The 15212-nt window shown below is 34.1% G+C and overlaps 1 protein-coding gene across 2 annotated transcripts in view; it reads right to left on the minus strand.

Annotated features, from left to right (window-relative positions):
• The window catches only part of LOC117437980 (uncharacterized protein KIAA0825-like), a 71475-nt gene that overhangs the window by 15774 nt on the left and 40489 nt on the right, over positions 1 to 15212 (minus strand). Inside the window, exons 3-4 of one of the 2 annotated variants that reach the window (XM_034073243.1) lie at positions 11165 to 11333; positions 5836 to 6505 (exon numbers count right to left, since the gene is read on the minus strand). In XM_034073243.1, coding sequence (XP_033929134.1) covers positions 5836 to 6505; positions 11165 to 11333 — 839 coding nt within the window. Of the gene's footprint in view, positions 1 to 2327; positions 6506 to 11164; positions 11334 to 15212 lie in introns of those variants that run through there. The other variant, XM_034073244.1, reaches the window with a different exon arrangement.

Consider the following 15212-nt stretch of genomic DNA (forward strand, 5'->3'; position numbering starts at 1 on the left):
AGTAACTGCTACATACCTTGTTTCATACAGGCCTCTCAAGACCTGTTCCTATAAAAGCTGTCACCAGGTTCTCTGCAGAGTGACAGAGAGTGTGGAAATCAAAGAGAGGAGATGCCAAGCAGGTGAAAATATAATGGAAGCACATCACCTACTGCTGTCATGCAGAAACAGAAGCAAAACCAGCACATCCATCAGAAGGGATGAGCATATTATTGTGGGCATGCTGGAGTAAGAAAGAAGTATGTGCAAGGAAGCCAGGAGGTAAAGTTCCAGTTTCTGTTACCATTCCTTCATTTTTGTCTTTATAATGTCTGTCAGTCACTACAACAGATATGTAGGTCTTGAAATATTTTACAGCTTAAATTAATGTAAATCCCCCTTTAAATAAACCTTCATAATTAACCTTTAAACTTTGTATTTCTAAAATGCTTAGCCCTTAGCAATAGATTATAGATGTAACTGAAAACTTGCTTTTATTAATGCAATGATCTGGAGAATATAATGAATTTGAACTGCTGAGGCAGGGTATGATACTGTGTATTACAATCTGTAATCCATATGGGCTACTTTATAATAGCCTGGTGTACCTGCACTTCAAAAAATGCAACAGGACAGCACAGCAATACGCCAGGTGCCTGAGACACCTCCCCCTTCTAAATACTTCTAAAAAGCCAGATTTCAACAATGTACTACAGATAAGAAAACACCATGGAAAAGCAACATAAATATTGTGAATTATCTGCTATAGTTTTAATCTGGACAGCAATTTCAAAAAAGGTGAAATGACATAAATATTAATTACATGAAACTAAGTCTGGAATACTTAAATTTCCAGATATAAATGGGAGAATAAATTATACTAAAGTTATTTGGTCCTAATTATTCCCAGACTTGAGGAAGTGCTTTTTCTTTTTTTATATCGTGCAGTCACAAACCCAGCAGATATCAATGCTATTTTCGGAATATTTTTCATAGATAAGAAGATCATGGAAGACTGGTTGCAGGCAATAATGGTGGCTGGAGAATCACAAACCAACTGAATTTTAATTAAATGGAAGGATAAAAGCAAGTCTGAAACAAAGGTTCTTTATTTCTAAGGGAAGAAATGATAAACCAGGGGAAATAAAACCATATGCTCATGAATGTAAACAAATCAAATTTAAGTCAAATGTGCAAAAAACCAAAATTCACATTTCAAGTTAGCTGGACAACAGATTTCTGGGAATATGCAAGGGTGACTTTAAAAGAAACTTTCCTTACCAAGTATTTTAATTTCATGTCCAAAAGTGACCTTCATTTCAACAAGTTACTCCAAAGCCTGTTTCTTTTCTCAGCCTCAGCTCCACCCCACAAATGTAGATCCTCTAAACAATATTGAGTCCTTGTATTCAAGTTTAGATATATATCATATTCACATTTGGTGTTCCATCAACACAATATATTCCTTAGGAACTCATGAATGTGTAAAGATAATAAGTTTTAAATATCACAACTTGAATCACAATTTGCATTCAAATATGTCTTTCCAATAAAATGGAAGTTGGTCGTATTCTGGAAAAAGAAAAGAGAAACCTTCTGGACACATAAGAGGGTTACATACTGGGGTAAAAGTGTAAAATACGAATATTAAAATATCAGTAAAGGTAATTTAATTACTTTGTAGCTAAAAGTATACTTAGTCACATCTGTATCACTTCTGTTTTCCTCTATTTTGCAATATTTTCTTAAAAATAATCAACTATTGATTTTGAAAAAGGCATTATGTATGGCCTCAAATGTATAAATAAATAAATGAATAAATAAATAAACTAAAAATGCTGGGATTTTGGTTTCTGGATTCTTTTTTGTTTGTTTGGGTTTTGGTTTTTTGTTTTTTTTTTGTTTGTTTGTTTTTTTCAAATTACATTAGATATGAGAGCCTGTTTAAGGATCTCTGGTAAGTTTGTGACTAAATATAAATATGAAGCCAATTAATTAGTGTATGTCACAAAAAATAAAACTCAAAGCTCTAATCTCTTTTAGTTTTAACCACACAAAATTTAAAAATAAGCTAATTAGTCTTCACATATATTTACACTCCCACTGTAGACATATTAAAAAAATAGAAATAAGTAATATCAAAGAAAACCTTCCACTAATATTCAAAATACATATAATTTCATAGATTTTAAGTTTCTGTGGCTGCTATCATTTATAAAATCAGCTGTGTCTTCACATAAAAAAGATGAAGGATTAGTATATGTTAGTAATGCCCAATTACACTAGCTTAGCATTTCTGTAAACAAAGAATCATGAAAAAGGCTCAAAAGGTAAAAGTATAATCCATATTTAATAGACTTTCTGCAAATAATTTCTGAAAGAAACACATTGGAAACTGAAGCAAAAAATCGTAAGAGTTAAGAGGTAAACCAGCTGTTCTCATGTTTTTTTCCATGCTAAGTATGTTAACAGATACATATTTTTTTAAATACTGTAACAGTACATATTTTTTGAAAGATACATATGATTAGTGTGACATACAGGCTGAAGCATCATCTTACAAAATTATATAAAAAAAATATTGAGGCAAGTAAGAATAATTTCTTGGATATTATTTTAGCAAATCAGAAACACCAATTATGTCCTCAGAGTACACACAGCACAGAGAAATCATGACCAATGTAAGGTAAAAACTATTACAATAACTGAAACAAAACACTAATAGTTTGTAAAACCTGCACTGTTAAAACAGAGTCACTGACATAACCGGGAACAGGATAAAGTTATACCATAAAATCACCTGCCTCCTAAAGTTAACAATTAAAGATGCCAAGCTGCAAAGAATTTTCCTCTTTTCCCATACCATTTTCCTAGCTTCTCTCTAAAACAATTAACATCCTTAATCCTGATAAATGGATACAATCTCATTACAGTATTGACAAAGAACTGTTCTAATATAGTATGAAAACAAAAATGTTAATTCCTTCACAAACAGATTGTTATAAATGAAATATTTTAAAGATTCATAATGCTGTTAAAACTTGTTATAGTCTGCCTGTATTTTCCTGACAGAAATAGGTCATCTAAAGTTTTCTGAGGTTATAACATTGTTCATTATTTTATATTACTTTTTTTCTCTCCTATGCAGTATGATCAATTACAGCAGGACTTATGAAAAAATCAACCAAACCAACCAATGCAAAAAACCCCAACAAATACAACTCAATAAACAAAATACCACATTTCACTGAGTGTGGACTAAGTAACACGAATAATTTTTTCTCCTCTGGGATAACAGTTCCAACTGAACTCCCTAGATTAGATTATTTTGCTGTTCTGAAATGTACTGCTTTGATGGTTCCCACAGGCAGAGGTAACATGCATAAAAAAAAAAAAAAAGTAAAACAAGAAACAGATTTGTAGTTACACTGATGTATAAGTACAGACATCCACTCTCAATTGTGGGAGGGCAGCAAAGGTATCAGAATTAAATAAGAATTCCAAGCAGTAACAGCCGCTAAGCACCTGTCTACCATTATAAAACTCCAAAACCAGTTATTCTGTTGAACTTTTTCCAGAATAGCTATTTCAGTGTGAACTGCCTTGTGAACACTTCAATGCCAAAGGAAAAGTGCCTTCTTCTGACTTAGTGTAGTAAAAACACAGTATATTCAAAAATTTGTAAAAGAAATCTTTTTCCAGAAAAATTTCTTCATAGAAGAGCATTTTCAATAATACACTCAAACTTTCTAATAATAGTTTTGTTAATGATACAAGTATAAATGTTGCTTGAATTTATAAATAACAAATAATAGGCTATGTCGTGTCCACCAAATGAAAAAAAAAATCTTGTGTTACTTCACAACTATGACCCCCTATTTTGCTCTAGTCTGCTGACCTCACTCACTGTTGTTGTTTAGCTGCCTGCAGCCTATAACCAGAAATCATTTAGAACAGTCTGATGCTGCAGAAAACTAGTAAAATAGATTGCAAGGGAATCAAAGCTTGCCTCCCAGACCAGCCTCCTGAAGAAAAACAGTACTACACAGCGAAGAGGTGAAAACATGAGTATGACAGCCACTGTGAAGAAAGTAATTTTGAGGATTAAATGATACTAATCAGCACCACTTCTAAACACATTTTATGGGAGCTAAGAGGATAGCTGCTGCACCTGAAAATCTGACCTTCAATATATTTCAAATCAAAGTAAATCTTTCAAAGTTGCAAGCAGGTACCAAGATTTAATTTTTTATCTTCCTATTTTTCTCTGAATATATAACAGAACTGTGAAAATCTGTCCTGATTTGATGGCACAAAAGCATGTAAAGACACATCTTGTGGCAAAGAAAATTTAAGTAGAAGAATCTAGACTATTTAAGTAGAAAATTTATGTAGAAGAATTAAGACTATCCTAATAGACTGAAGGACTGTTATCTTCCTTCTTGTAAAGCAGAAGCAGTTAACATGTGCTTTTCTAGAGAGCCACCCTGACTATAAATCAGTTTAATCTCCATGTGTTAGATGCAAAATGGAGAGAATAGAACTTCCCTATCTTTGTGAGCTGTTTTGAGATTGAAAGAAAAACAAACTTGAAAACCTCCAGTTCCATATCAGTCATTTTTTGTCAATGAATCCTTTCACTGTGTCCCATTCTCACAATGTGACTCAAAGATACACTTCCCGTCATTTATTTCTTAACTCAATTTTATTCTGACACTAATTCTCCTTGCTTCCCACCAACACTCCATCCCACCAATATATCGGCTTTATGTTAAAGTTCTCATTCTTTCACATAATTTGACTGCATGCCTTCTCACTTACCTTCTTTTGCATATGTTCCACATGCTTCTCCATACTTCAGCTCTTGTTGAAAAGTTATTTCTGCATTTCTTCCAGTGTAGTTTCTAGTTGACTGACACTAACATGCATATTGACTTTAAAACTCACAAGAGTATAACTTTATTCTGTGTAGAGCTGGCAAATCATTACCTCACTCACCCTTTGTGTATGTTGTACTACCCAAAGATCTATCTTTGGTTTCTCTATTTTTCACATTATTCTGAACTTTTAATATTTTTTCTGTCTGCAAACTACTTCACCTTTATAGAAGGCTATGTTTTGAACAAACAGCTCTTGCATACTGAACTATGTGATGAAAATTTCCATTCTGTATGATTTTTTTTTTCTGAAGTTCTGATTCCTCTTTATAGAAATTATGTCAGACTCACCAACTGTAAAAAGTAGAGAAAATACCACATCTATAACAGGCTCCTTTCCTGCCTTAAATTCCTTAGAACAAGAAGAAAGGACCAGGTAGCATTTATGCTAGTTTACTGTATTTTCACAAGATTAGAAAACATTATTTATTTTAGAATCTGTACAGAAATCTTTTGGGTTAGCTCTGATGTACGAATCTATGTCTGTTTTATGGTTGCATTATTGTACAGACTTTCCTATAATATCCTTTAAGCTTCTGATAATTTGAAAATGTGGGTGTAGACAGCAGAGGAGTTTGTATTCTCTTAAACCCAGATTAAATAGTTCTTATTCAATTACACATTTCAGCAGCTGGAAAAAGACTGAAAAAAATTACTATGATGTGACAATGTTATCCACTGAATTATAACTGTGTTCCTATATACATAAGCACAAGATACTCTCCCTAACTTTAAAACATTTTTCATCACAATTTTGAAACAGTCTATAATTCAACTGCAATAATATGGTTAAAACATAAAGCTGAAATTAACAATCTCAAGCCTCTCCCTTCACTGGAAATAATAAAGTACATTAAAAAAAAGGTAGTGTAATTAAAATAACATCTAAGTACAATGGACATAAAACAAGGCTACTAACCCACAGCATGAACTGTTCCTCTATGCTTCTTTGAAATCTTGTTTGCCTTAACTATATGTAGAGCATTTTCTTTGAACTGCAGCTCACAAAGTCTTTCAAGAAGAGCTGTCATTTCTTCAGTGATGGTAACCAGGTAAGTTTCATTAACAAATTTCAATGATGAAGAAGGATCAATAGTTCCACATAGCAGATATAAATCTTCTTTTATCATCATGCACAATGTGGGTACGGAACTTTGGTAACCATGAACCACCTTATCGAAATTCGTTTCACCACAGCTAGACAAAATACAGTTTTGCAGAAGATCTCTAACCACGCTTTTTTGCATATTTTGATACTTCACTAAGACTTCTGATTCAGGGTAAAGGAACAGAAGTTGCTGTATGTACTGAGTTTTAAACTCCATTTGCTGTTGTAAAGCATTAGTAGCTGTTTCTTCTTGACTTTGCAGTCTGTTTACTAAAAATCTTCGAAGATGCAATCTCACATCATCCCAGAGAGATTTCACATCCATAGTTGAATCATCCTCAATGGCATGAAGGGAAGAAGTTAACTCAAAAGACATCCCACTCGGAGTACATGGAAATGAGACACCACACTGACTAGAAAGATCCAGAAGGAAGTGAAGTATCATTTCTTCTTGATTTTGTTCATTCTTCAGCAAGCTTTGCTATCAAAAGTAAATCAGAGTATTTTAGATATGTTTTGTTAATTCCAGTTCATAAAATAAACAGTTTCATCCTATGATACCAAAGGTTTCTATGCTACTTATCTTACCAGCAAATAAGATACTCAAATTATTATATAAGCAACAGAAAGAAGAAAGCTTGTTTTGTCATGGATTTATGTGCCAATCCATCTCCTTTTCTACCTGCTCCAATAACTCACATTCATCTTCCCATCCTTCTTACATCCTCAACCTCTTCTCTTTACCAATTCTAAACTGCAATACAAAGGAAAGCTTTGGAAAGCTTATTAGGTAAGCCTGCACAGCCTGTTGTGGTCTGCACACACATCTTCAAAAGTATATGATATGAAAATGACTCAAGACTTACAGAGATAATGACAGGTTTTGCTCATCAAACCAAGACAGGAATTTATAAAATGAAATATTGCTGCTTTGTTTGTTCTGTCTCAACAACCATCAAAAAGGCCATTCTAAGGATAAAATAAACTTCCCAGGACCCCCTTAAAGAACTAAAATTGAAAACTTGTAAAGAACTGAACAGGCTTAGATCACACAGGGCAGAATAAGAGGCTGTGTATCTTGTCAAATCAAGAGTCAGATGAATACATCAACAATTTATCAAAATCTTCTTCCTCTTTCAGACAAAACCCCCTGCCTTTTTATAAACGCATTTCCAGAATCTTCAACATTTTTCCTATTTGAGGTTGGATGTGGCCACAGTCCTAGGCCAAATTTGTAAGGATCTCTTCTCAATCTTGAAGCTACACTAGAGGTGCCTACAGATTTCCCCATCACAGTCACAAGAAAACTGAGTAAAACTGATGGTATTCTTGATTTTCTGGATTTCAGAAACCGAATAGGCAAGTCTTTGGTGAATCGGAACATAGAAACCTCCTCCCCTGCTCCCCTGCCACCTATCACTCCTCTCCAACACAGAAAAGCATTCTGACAAATCAGTTAGGGTTAGTTCTTTCCACTAAAAGCCTTCATCTGGGTCTCCCAGCTATCCTCCATCCTGCAAATAAACAACTGGCGAACCTCCATCTTCAGAACTGCTCATTTATTTACCCTACAGTACTTGAGAAAATTATTTTTTTTAATTGTGAAAGAGAAAGAAATCAAATTTTACTATGGTACTACAGAAATATTTCCAAACAAAAAAAAAATACGATTTTTCTACTGTATCAAGCTTTTATCAATAGATAATTTGCAAAAATGTAAACAAGACAGAATTTAGAAAGAAAGCTTCAATAGGCTGTTTTTTTCCTCCCTCATGCTTTTGAGTCACAAAAATTTTCAGTATCACACCTCAAATTCTTTGTTTCAGATGATTCAAAACTGTTGCACTCTCATGGAAGAAACCAAGAGTTTAACCTTTCAATTGCCTTCTACTTTGGCATACTCCATGGTGAAAAAAAAAAAAAAGAAAAAAAAAAAGACTTGCACCACAGTAGCTAACTCTAAACAAAAGATGGAGAGTATACTGCCTACCATAAAAGAAAGTCTTAAAAATAAGAGACTAGTTATTTTTCTTCCATTTTACATATTTATTTCAGAATGTTTCCTATGAATTTTTTTACTTCCAAGCTGGAAACACATGGGAAAGAAAGTATAACAAAGAAAATTATCAGTCAAATATCCTACAAAAACATTTGCAGATGACAGAAATATGAATATCTAGGTAAAATCCTAAATCATACATAACAATACGCATATACATAAGGCTGATTTGATTTTCTGTTATTATCTGCTGACGTATTCTATAAAGTTTTGTGGTACCAAAGAAACTGTTTCAGTGTGTAAACTGAAATCCTAATCACTAACCACTGTGATGAACAGTTAAGTCTCCATAGGTAGGCTTCTGGAGCTTAAATGTTGGGTTATTTTTTAATGAATCATGCTCAATTACTATATTATGAAATAAAGAAAATGAGAAGCTGTCATAACAGTGAATGTAACTGATGTATAAGGAATAATGATAAATCCAAAATGTCTTCCAAGCAAATCCCTACTGCTGTTTTTTAAGGTTAAGCAGAAATATTTGTATTCATGAAAGCTAGTAAGAACTTAAGCACTGTTTCAAGCCCTTTGCATCTTAAATTAAGGCTTACAGATGCCATGTTAGATATAGGGCTACCCAGAAAAAAAAGCCCCTGAAGTGAACTCTGAGGTTCTGAAAACAGTGTCATCAAGTCTTTTTGAACGTTCCCTATATTGGCATAGGCTTTCCTATTTAAAAATTAACCTGCAAAAATACTTCAGAAGATGATGCCAAAACTATTAAAGAGAAAAAGATCCAAATTAGTATCCAAAAGTTCTAAAGAAGCATGAAAAGCTCTTATGAGAAATTTAGTGACAATAATAAAGAGGAAAACATCTGCAGTCTACCAACTGGACTACTACCCAACTACAGACTACTACCTATCATATCAATAAATAAATACAATAAAATTAAGATTTCATTTAGAAAGATTTTTTTCATTAGTTTAAGAGGAACGGAATGTAATGAAGATCAGTCCACAAACATTCAGCTTTTAAATATTTAGAATTGTAAAACAGCATACAGGATGACAAAATTCACATAATTAAGATATTTGGGTTTCATAAAGAACCTCTCAGTATTTGCAGGACAGTTCACAAATGCATGAGAATACCACACTAATAATAAATCTAAATACAGCACTTCAGCTAAAGCACATATGCAACTCCCCAGTTTTTTTTAATTGTTCCAACAGCTTAAAAGATAAACAAAATCCATAGCACATTAAACACACATAGAAAAGGATAACAATGATTAGGGACATTTTCCTGACATAGAAGGCAAGTTATTATTACTGAATATGAATTATATGATGCTTAATTAAAAGCTTGCTAGTAAGAAATTCAGTCAACTGAGTAATTAGTTCAATGAATGAAGATACATATTTAAGGTCAGACAGTAATAATCTCATTAATGCTGGATATTACTGAAACCAGTTTAATGCAGAATTGTTTATGGAGCTAAAGACTATCTACTGCAAGTATAACTTCTTACAAATGGTATTGTCTATGCTAATACATGTACACTTTTCATCTGTAGCTTCATCTACACAAGAGGCTGGATTATCTTGAGCCTGGAAACAGTGATGTCCAAGTTTCTGAGCTCCTGATGTTTTCTTGATAAACTGGGCAGAATTGAGACTTTAAGGCTTCTCACCCTTTGCTGTCCACTTAGCAGCCCGCCACAGAGCCATTTTCAAGGACTAACTGTACTCCAAAGGCCACATCCAGACTGTTATGCAGCCAGTAAGTTCCTGGTAAGCCAAAGAGCTGAAAGCACATCTTCTGTATGAGATACCCCAAATATTGCAGAGATGGGGCCATTTTAGCGTTTCCCAAACAAATGCCGCCACCTGGTGTTCAGGTATGTTTTGAACAGACATTTAAGAAGAGAGAAAGGAATGAACAGAAGTCATCATTGCCATGCCCTCTTCAGAGGGGGTTTAAGTAAGGAGCTAACTGGACAAAGAGGAGTAACAAAAGACTTCATAAGTCAGCATTTGCTGAGATTCTCTTATTTTTTCTAGATGAAGTGTGACATCAAGGAATCTCAGACATCCTTGAGTGTGATTATTAACAGCAACACTACTACTGTGTTAGACGGGGACAAGAATCTTCACTGCATGACCTGGTGTTTCTAGAGATGCCTTCCTCAACTGACACAGCTTAATATTCAGTCAATTAAAGGGTGACTGAAAGATCAACAATCCCCTTTAAGAAAGAGTTGAAAAACCAAGAGGTGAGTTGATGAAGCTTGAGCTCGAGCCAGGAGGTAGTCCCAAAGGACAAAATATTCCACTTCTCCAGTGTTTTCCTCTGCCAATACAGCCAATCTTAATCTAAAGCTGTTCATGGCCTATAACTAACCCATGACATGGGAGTGACAAAGAAAAATTTGCCAGATATCATTTATTTGTTTTGACACTCATACATACTTACATCATCTAAACACACACATACATAGTTTATACATAAATTTGCAGGCTGTCATTTACCGAGGTATCATCCTTCATTTCTCTTGCTAATTCAATTCCTCAGATTTCCTTTTCCACAGGTATTTCCTAACATTAACTTTTAATAAAAAATTTTGGATACAAATGGCTTCTAAATTTTTTTATTTGAGTGAAATTTGATTTCTGGTTATATCTAGTTGTACAACTTTCCAGGACAAAGGATGTAGCTCCCACACTTCTAATAACAAAAAGTAGAGAGATAATTAATACTTAAATAATGCACCAGGAACAATAATCTGTATTAGAGTAATTAAATTATACTGATACAAGTGAAGAACAAGCAGTAACAGCCTCAGGGTAGACAGTAACTTCAGATGTTTTTACCAATGTGCGTTCATAAAACAGTCCTAGTAGTGCTGAACACGTGGTAGTATCAGTGAAAAGATTTTGTCCCAATTTTGTTTATTTAAGGCATGATCAAAAGGAAACATAACTCCCTCCTGCAGACATAAACCCAGTACTAAGCCTTATAATAAAAATTCTGGACTATCCTCACCGCAGTGAAGACTGAAATGAGAACACTAATTAACCTTAGCTCCCCCCCTCCTCATCACATAACCAACTTTCCCAAATATTGAAGCGTTTTTACCAGGGTCCTAAGGAACTCCATCAGCTCTCCATGGTTTGTAGGACAAGGTCTGAGAGAACTAAAATTACAGTTGTTTAGCCACTGAAGGCAGTCAGTTGTGCTTTGCAGTATTTCATCAGGACATATTTCATTTACTTCTGATTGCAGGTCTTTAAGATACTGGTCTATGCTAAAAAAAAAAAAAAGGAAAATTAATCAAAGGATTTTTTTTCAAGACTTGGAGATAAAAGCATTATATAAGATGTATATACACATATAAATATATAAAAAGTATATAACTCCATTTTCCCCAAAGAAAAACTATATTAAATTAATGTAACACTAGTCCTTCTTCATAGATTAAATTACTCTTGCAAAATAAGGCCTGACTTCTGTGCAGGATTAATATTTAAATACAGTGGAGCTAGAGCTAACATAAATTTCCTTCAGGACAGACTGCACCATCCTCAATAAGTACTACCCCACTTCTCCAACAATCTTTTACTTCTCAATACTGTTGTCAGTGAATAAGACATCATCCAACCTAAGATATGGTCCTTGGTGTTTAATTAGCTAAAACAGAGAACATAACCTGAATCAACTACCATATTCAAAGGTGAATTTGTCATTTTGCTCTTTTAACAGTCAGCAGTTGTTTTATAATACATAACTGTCATGGTTTTAACCAAATCTGCACAGTTCGCTCACTCACTCCCCCCCCCCCCCACTTGCTCCCCCAACTCCTGGAGAGTTAGGAAGGAATATCCAAAGAATGTGCCCCCCACGGATTGAGATAAGAATGGTTTAATTGCTAAGGTATAACACAAATCACTCCTGCTACTACTACTACAAATAATAATGGTAAAGCAAACAACAAGTGAAGAGAATAGATCATCTCACCAGCCACCAACCCATAACTCACCCCACCCTGTCCACCGGCACCGAGCGATACCTCCTCCATCCCCCCAGAGCTCCAGCCCTTCCGGGTCTCTCCCGGTTACATCCTGGGCATGACGTGCTATGGTATGGAATACCTCTTTGGCTAGCCTGGGTCAGGTGTCCTATCTCTCCTTCCTCCCAGCCTCCCTCCTTCCCTGGCAGAGCATGAGCTCCGAAAAAGGCCTTGAACAAAAAACACCCGAGCAGTAACTCGAAACATGCTCACTATCAAGTAACTGTTCCCAGCCCAGAAGTCAAAACACAGCGCTGCACCAGCTACAAGAAGGAGAAAAAATGACTGCTACGGCTCAAACTAGGAAAATAACATATATTAACAACTTCTGAAAAACTCACTGACATCACAGAAAATGCTGAAACAAATTTTAGAGTCAGTTGTGCTGAGAAAGCAGATTTTTTCTTTCTTGTTTTTGTCATTAGAGTATTTGAAAGAAAACAGAGTTTGTTTTTGAGGTGCTGATTCACTCTGTAAGATTCACCTAGGATTATCACCCTATCTATGAAATCAGATGTGGCTGCTATGGTTGTTACAGGAATTTCAGTTGGACAACTTGCAAGATCAACTGAATATCCAGAATGATTTTACTTCTAGTTGTGTGGAGACTGAAAACAGTAACAACAAAAAAAATCCAGAAACAAACTAAGTCTGTACCTTTTCTAACAAAACTACCTTTTCAATATTTCAGAATGCCTTTTTTTTTTTTTACAATGCTTAATATTTTATATAGCTTCAGTTAGAAAAGCAGTATTGCCTACATCTAGGCAGATCTAGGCTTAATACAAAGACAGCCAACAAGATTGTTGCTAGTTTTGGTTTAGTGAAGTACCAAGTGATTCTCACTACTATTTGAATTTCATTTTGGAGTGTATTAGTTATTCTATTTATGGTCTTACATAAATGGATACAAGGTTTAACACAAATTAAAATTTAGTTCTTTCTATCTGTGCAGAGATATGGGATCAGATGAGACTTGGCTCTTAACAGGTATTTCAGTGTCATATACTTTTGATCATGCTATCTTCTATTTTCATGACATCAACAAAACAACAAACTTGTCTATTATACTGCTACTTGCCACTCTATTTTGTAGAGATGAAGTATGGCTGTTTTTTCTTTAATTGTTGTCTAACATTTTCGAACTTGACAATTTTTGCCAAAAGCAGACTGGAGAAGATTTCAAAAGAGAAAAGGAAGAGAAGGAGAATGAGAGGAAAAAAAAGAAACTGGGGAACAAGCAAAATCCTTAAGTGCATTACAGGCTGGGACAAAATACCAATTTAAAGACTTCTAGTTTAAAAAAAAGAGAAAAAAAGGAAAACTATTTTTTAAATGACTAGCCCTGAATAAAGTTTTAATTTTTTTTTCCACATAACATCTCTGTGTGGAAAGATTAATTTTCCATGAAATGTGATATTTTTTTAGGAAAATATTTTTATGAAAAAGATAATTGGCTTTGATTATGAAATTAAAAAAAAATATTAAACACTACTAACCCATAACAATTTGTAGAAGAAATCAGTGCGGAGATACATTCTGCATATCACCCACTAACTGACTTCATTTAATTCTGCCTGCAGTACTGCTTTCAGGGTGCAGAAGAAGTACTTATTTGATTTCCTACTGGATTCTGTCTTTTATAGAGTGATTTGCATTTCACTCTTTTGCAGGTGTTATCCAGTCTACCCTAAATTCCTATTAGCTGCCTCATTCTGATCAACAGCAATTAAGTATACCAGTGTCATCCATACCTTTGGAAACTGAGTATGTTTGAATTGACATTTAAAAAACAGTGGAAAAAAATAAGCAAATGATCACACTAAATGAAGTTCAGAGATAAACAGTAGTTTGTTATTTTCTTTTCTTTTAACTTACCTATAACAAACACATAAGAGAGAAGTATACTTTTTCTGAGAATGACATCCATAATTATCTGTGATAGGTTTTGCTTTGTGCCTTTTGTTTCTTGAAAATACAGTACTAAACAATAACAAGCTGAATAGGAAAACTGCATCAAATCTAATTATAGAATGCAAGGACAATCATAAGAATGTAAGTGCAGAAGAAGTGTAGCAATTCAAATGTCAGAAAAAAACCCTAAAATTGTTTCCAAAACTATTACTATAAAACTTCTAAAAAAAAATCATCAAAATAAGTAGGTAGTTTTGAACATCTTATTTTCCCATATTTAACTGTATTTATTAAGAATTATGGGTATATTTGCTTTATGCTTAAAAGACATCAAGTAAACCAAAGTGTACCTACTTTAACAAAATGAAATCACATTTTACAGCTTCATTACCTTCAGAAACCAAATTCAGTAACTACAACTAATGATAAAATATAAAAAAAAATATTAAATTTAGGAATACATGGATGGCCTGTAAAACACCTCTATAAAATTGATGTAAAAGACTTCATCGTGAGCATGACCAAGTTCAAAATGAAGTGCACTGGAACAAGTATCTTCTATCATCCAATGATTTACCAGGAGCAAAAAGGACCTCCATAAAAAGCAATTGCTCTCTGCTTGTGGCCTAGCTCAGGTTCCAGACAGGACTGTCCAGCCATGAATGCCAATTCTGAACTTGATAAACTATTGGTATCTATTTTTCTAATTTGTGAAACCAGTTCTCAGGACTAGAAAACTGAATGCCCTGTTCACACACCTGGACTCCTGAGACAACACCAAAGGCTTTTATTGTGGTGTGCTTATGTGTCTCATTCAAACATACCCAAATAGATTACGGCATTGTGAATTGTAAAAGAGACTACTGTTGTTAGTTTCTGTCAATCTGCTTCAATTACATACCATTTTTTACACTCATCTTTGACACATGAATCTGTGTGCTAGCCAGTAAACTACAGCCTATGAATAGGCAACAGCCTTCTCAAAGCCGGATATTTTGGTAATTTGTCCCAACACTGATAAGGATATTAAAGGGATAAATTTCAGTGACCCTCCCTGTAGGTACAAATCATGGTAAATCTGCTCATTTTATTTAATCCTTTTATCCCAATAAAGTAAACAATGAATTAGGACTAAAACTGGTTTTCACTGAATAAAAATATTTTCATCTTGTTTGCTTCCAGTATACTGTATGTAAACAGGGT

This window comes from Melopsittacus undulatus, chromosome Z, assembly GCF_012275295.1.
Source record: "Melopsittacus undulatus isolate bMelUnd1 chromosome Z, bMelUnd1.mat.Z, whole genome shotgun sequence".
NCBI lineage: Eukaryota > Metazoa > Chordata > Aves > Psittaciformes > Psittaculidae > Melopsittacus > Melopsittacus undulatus.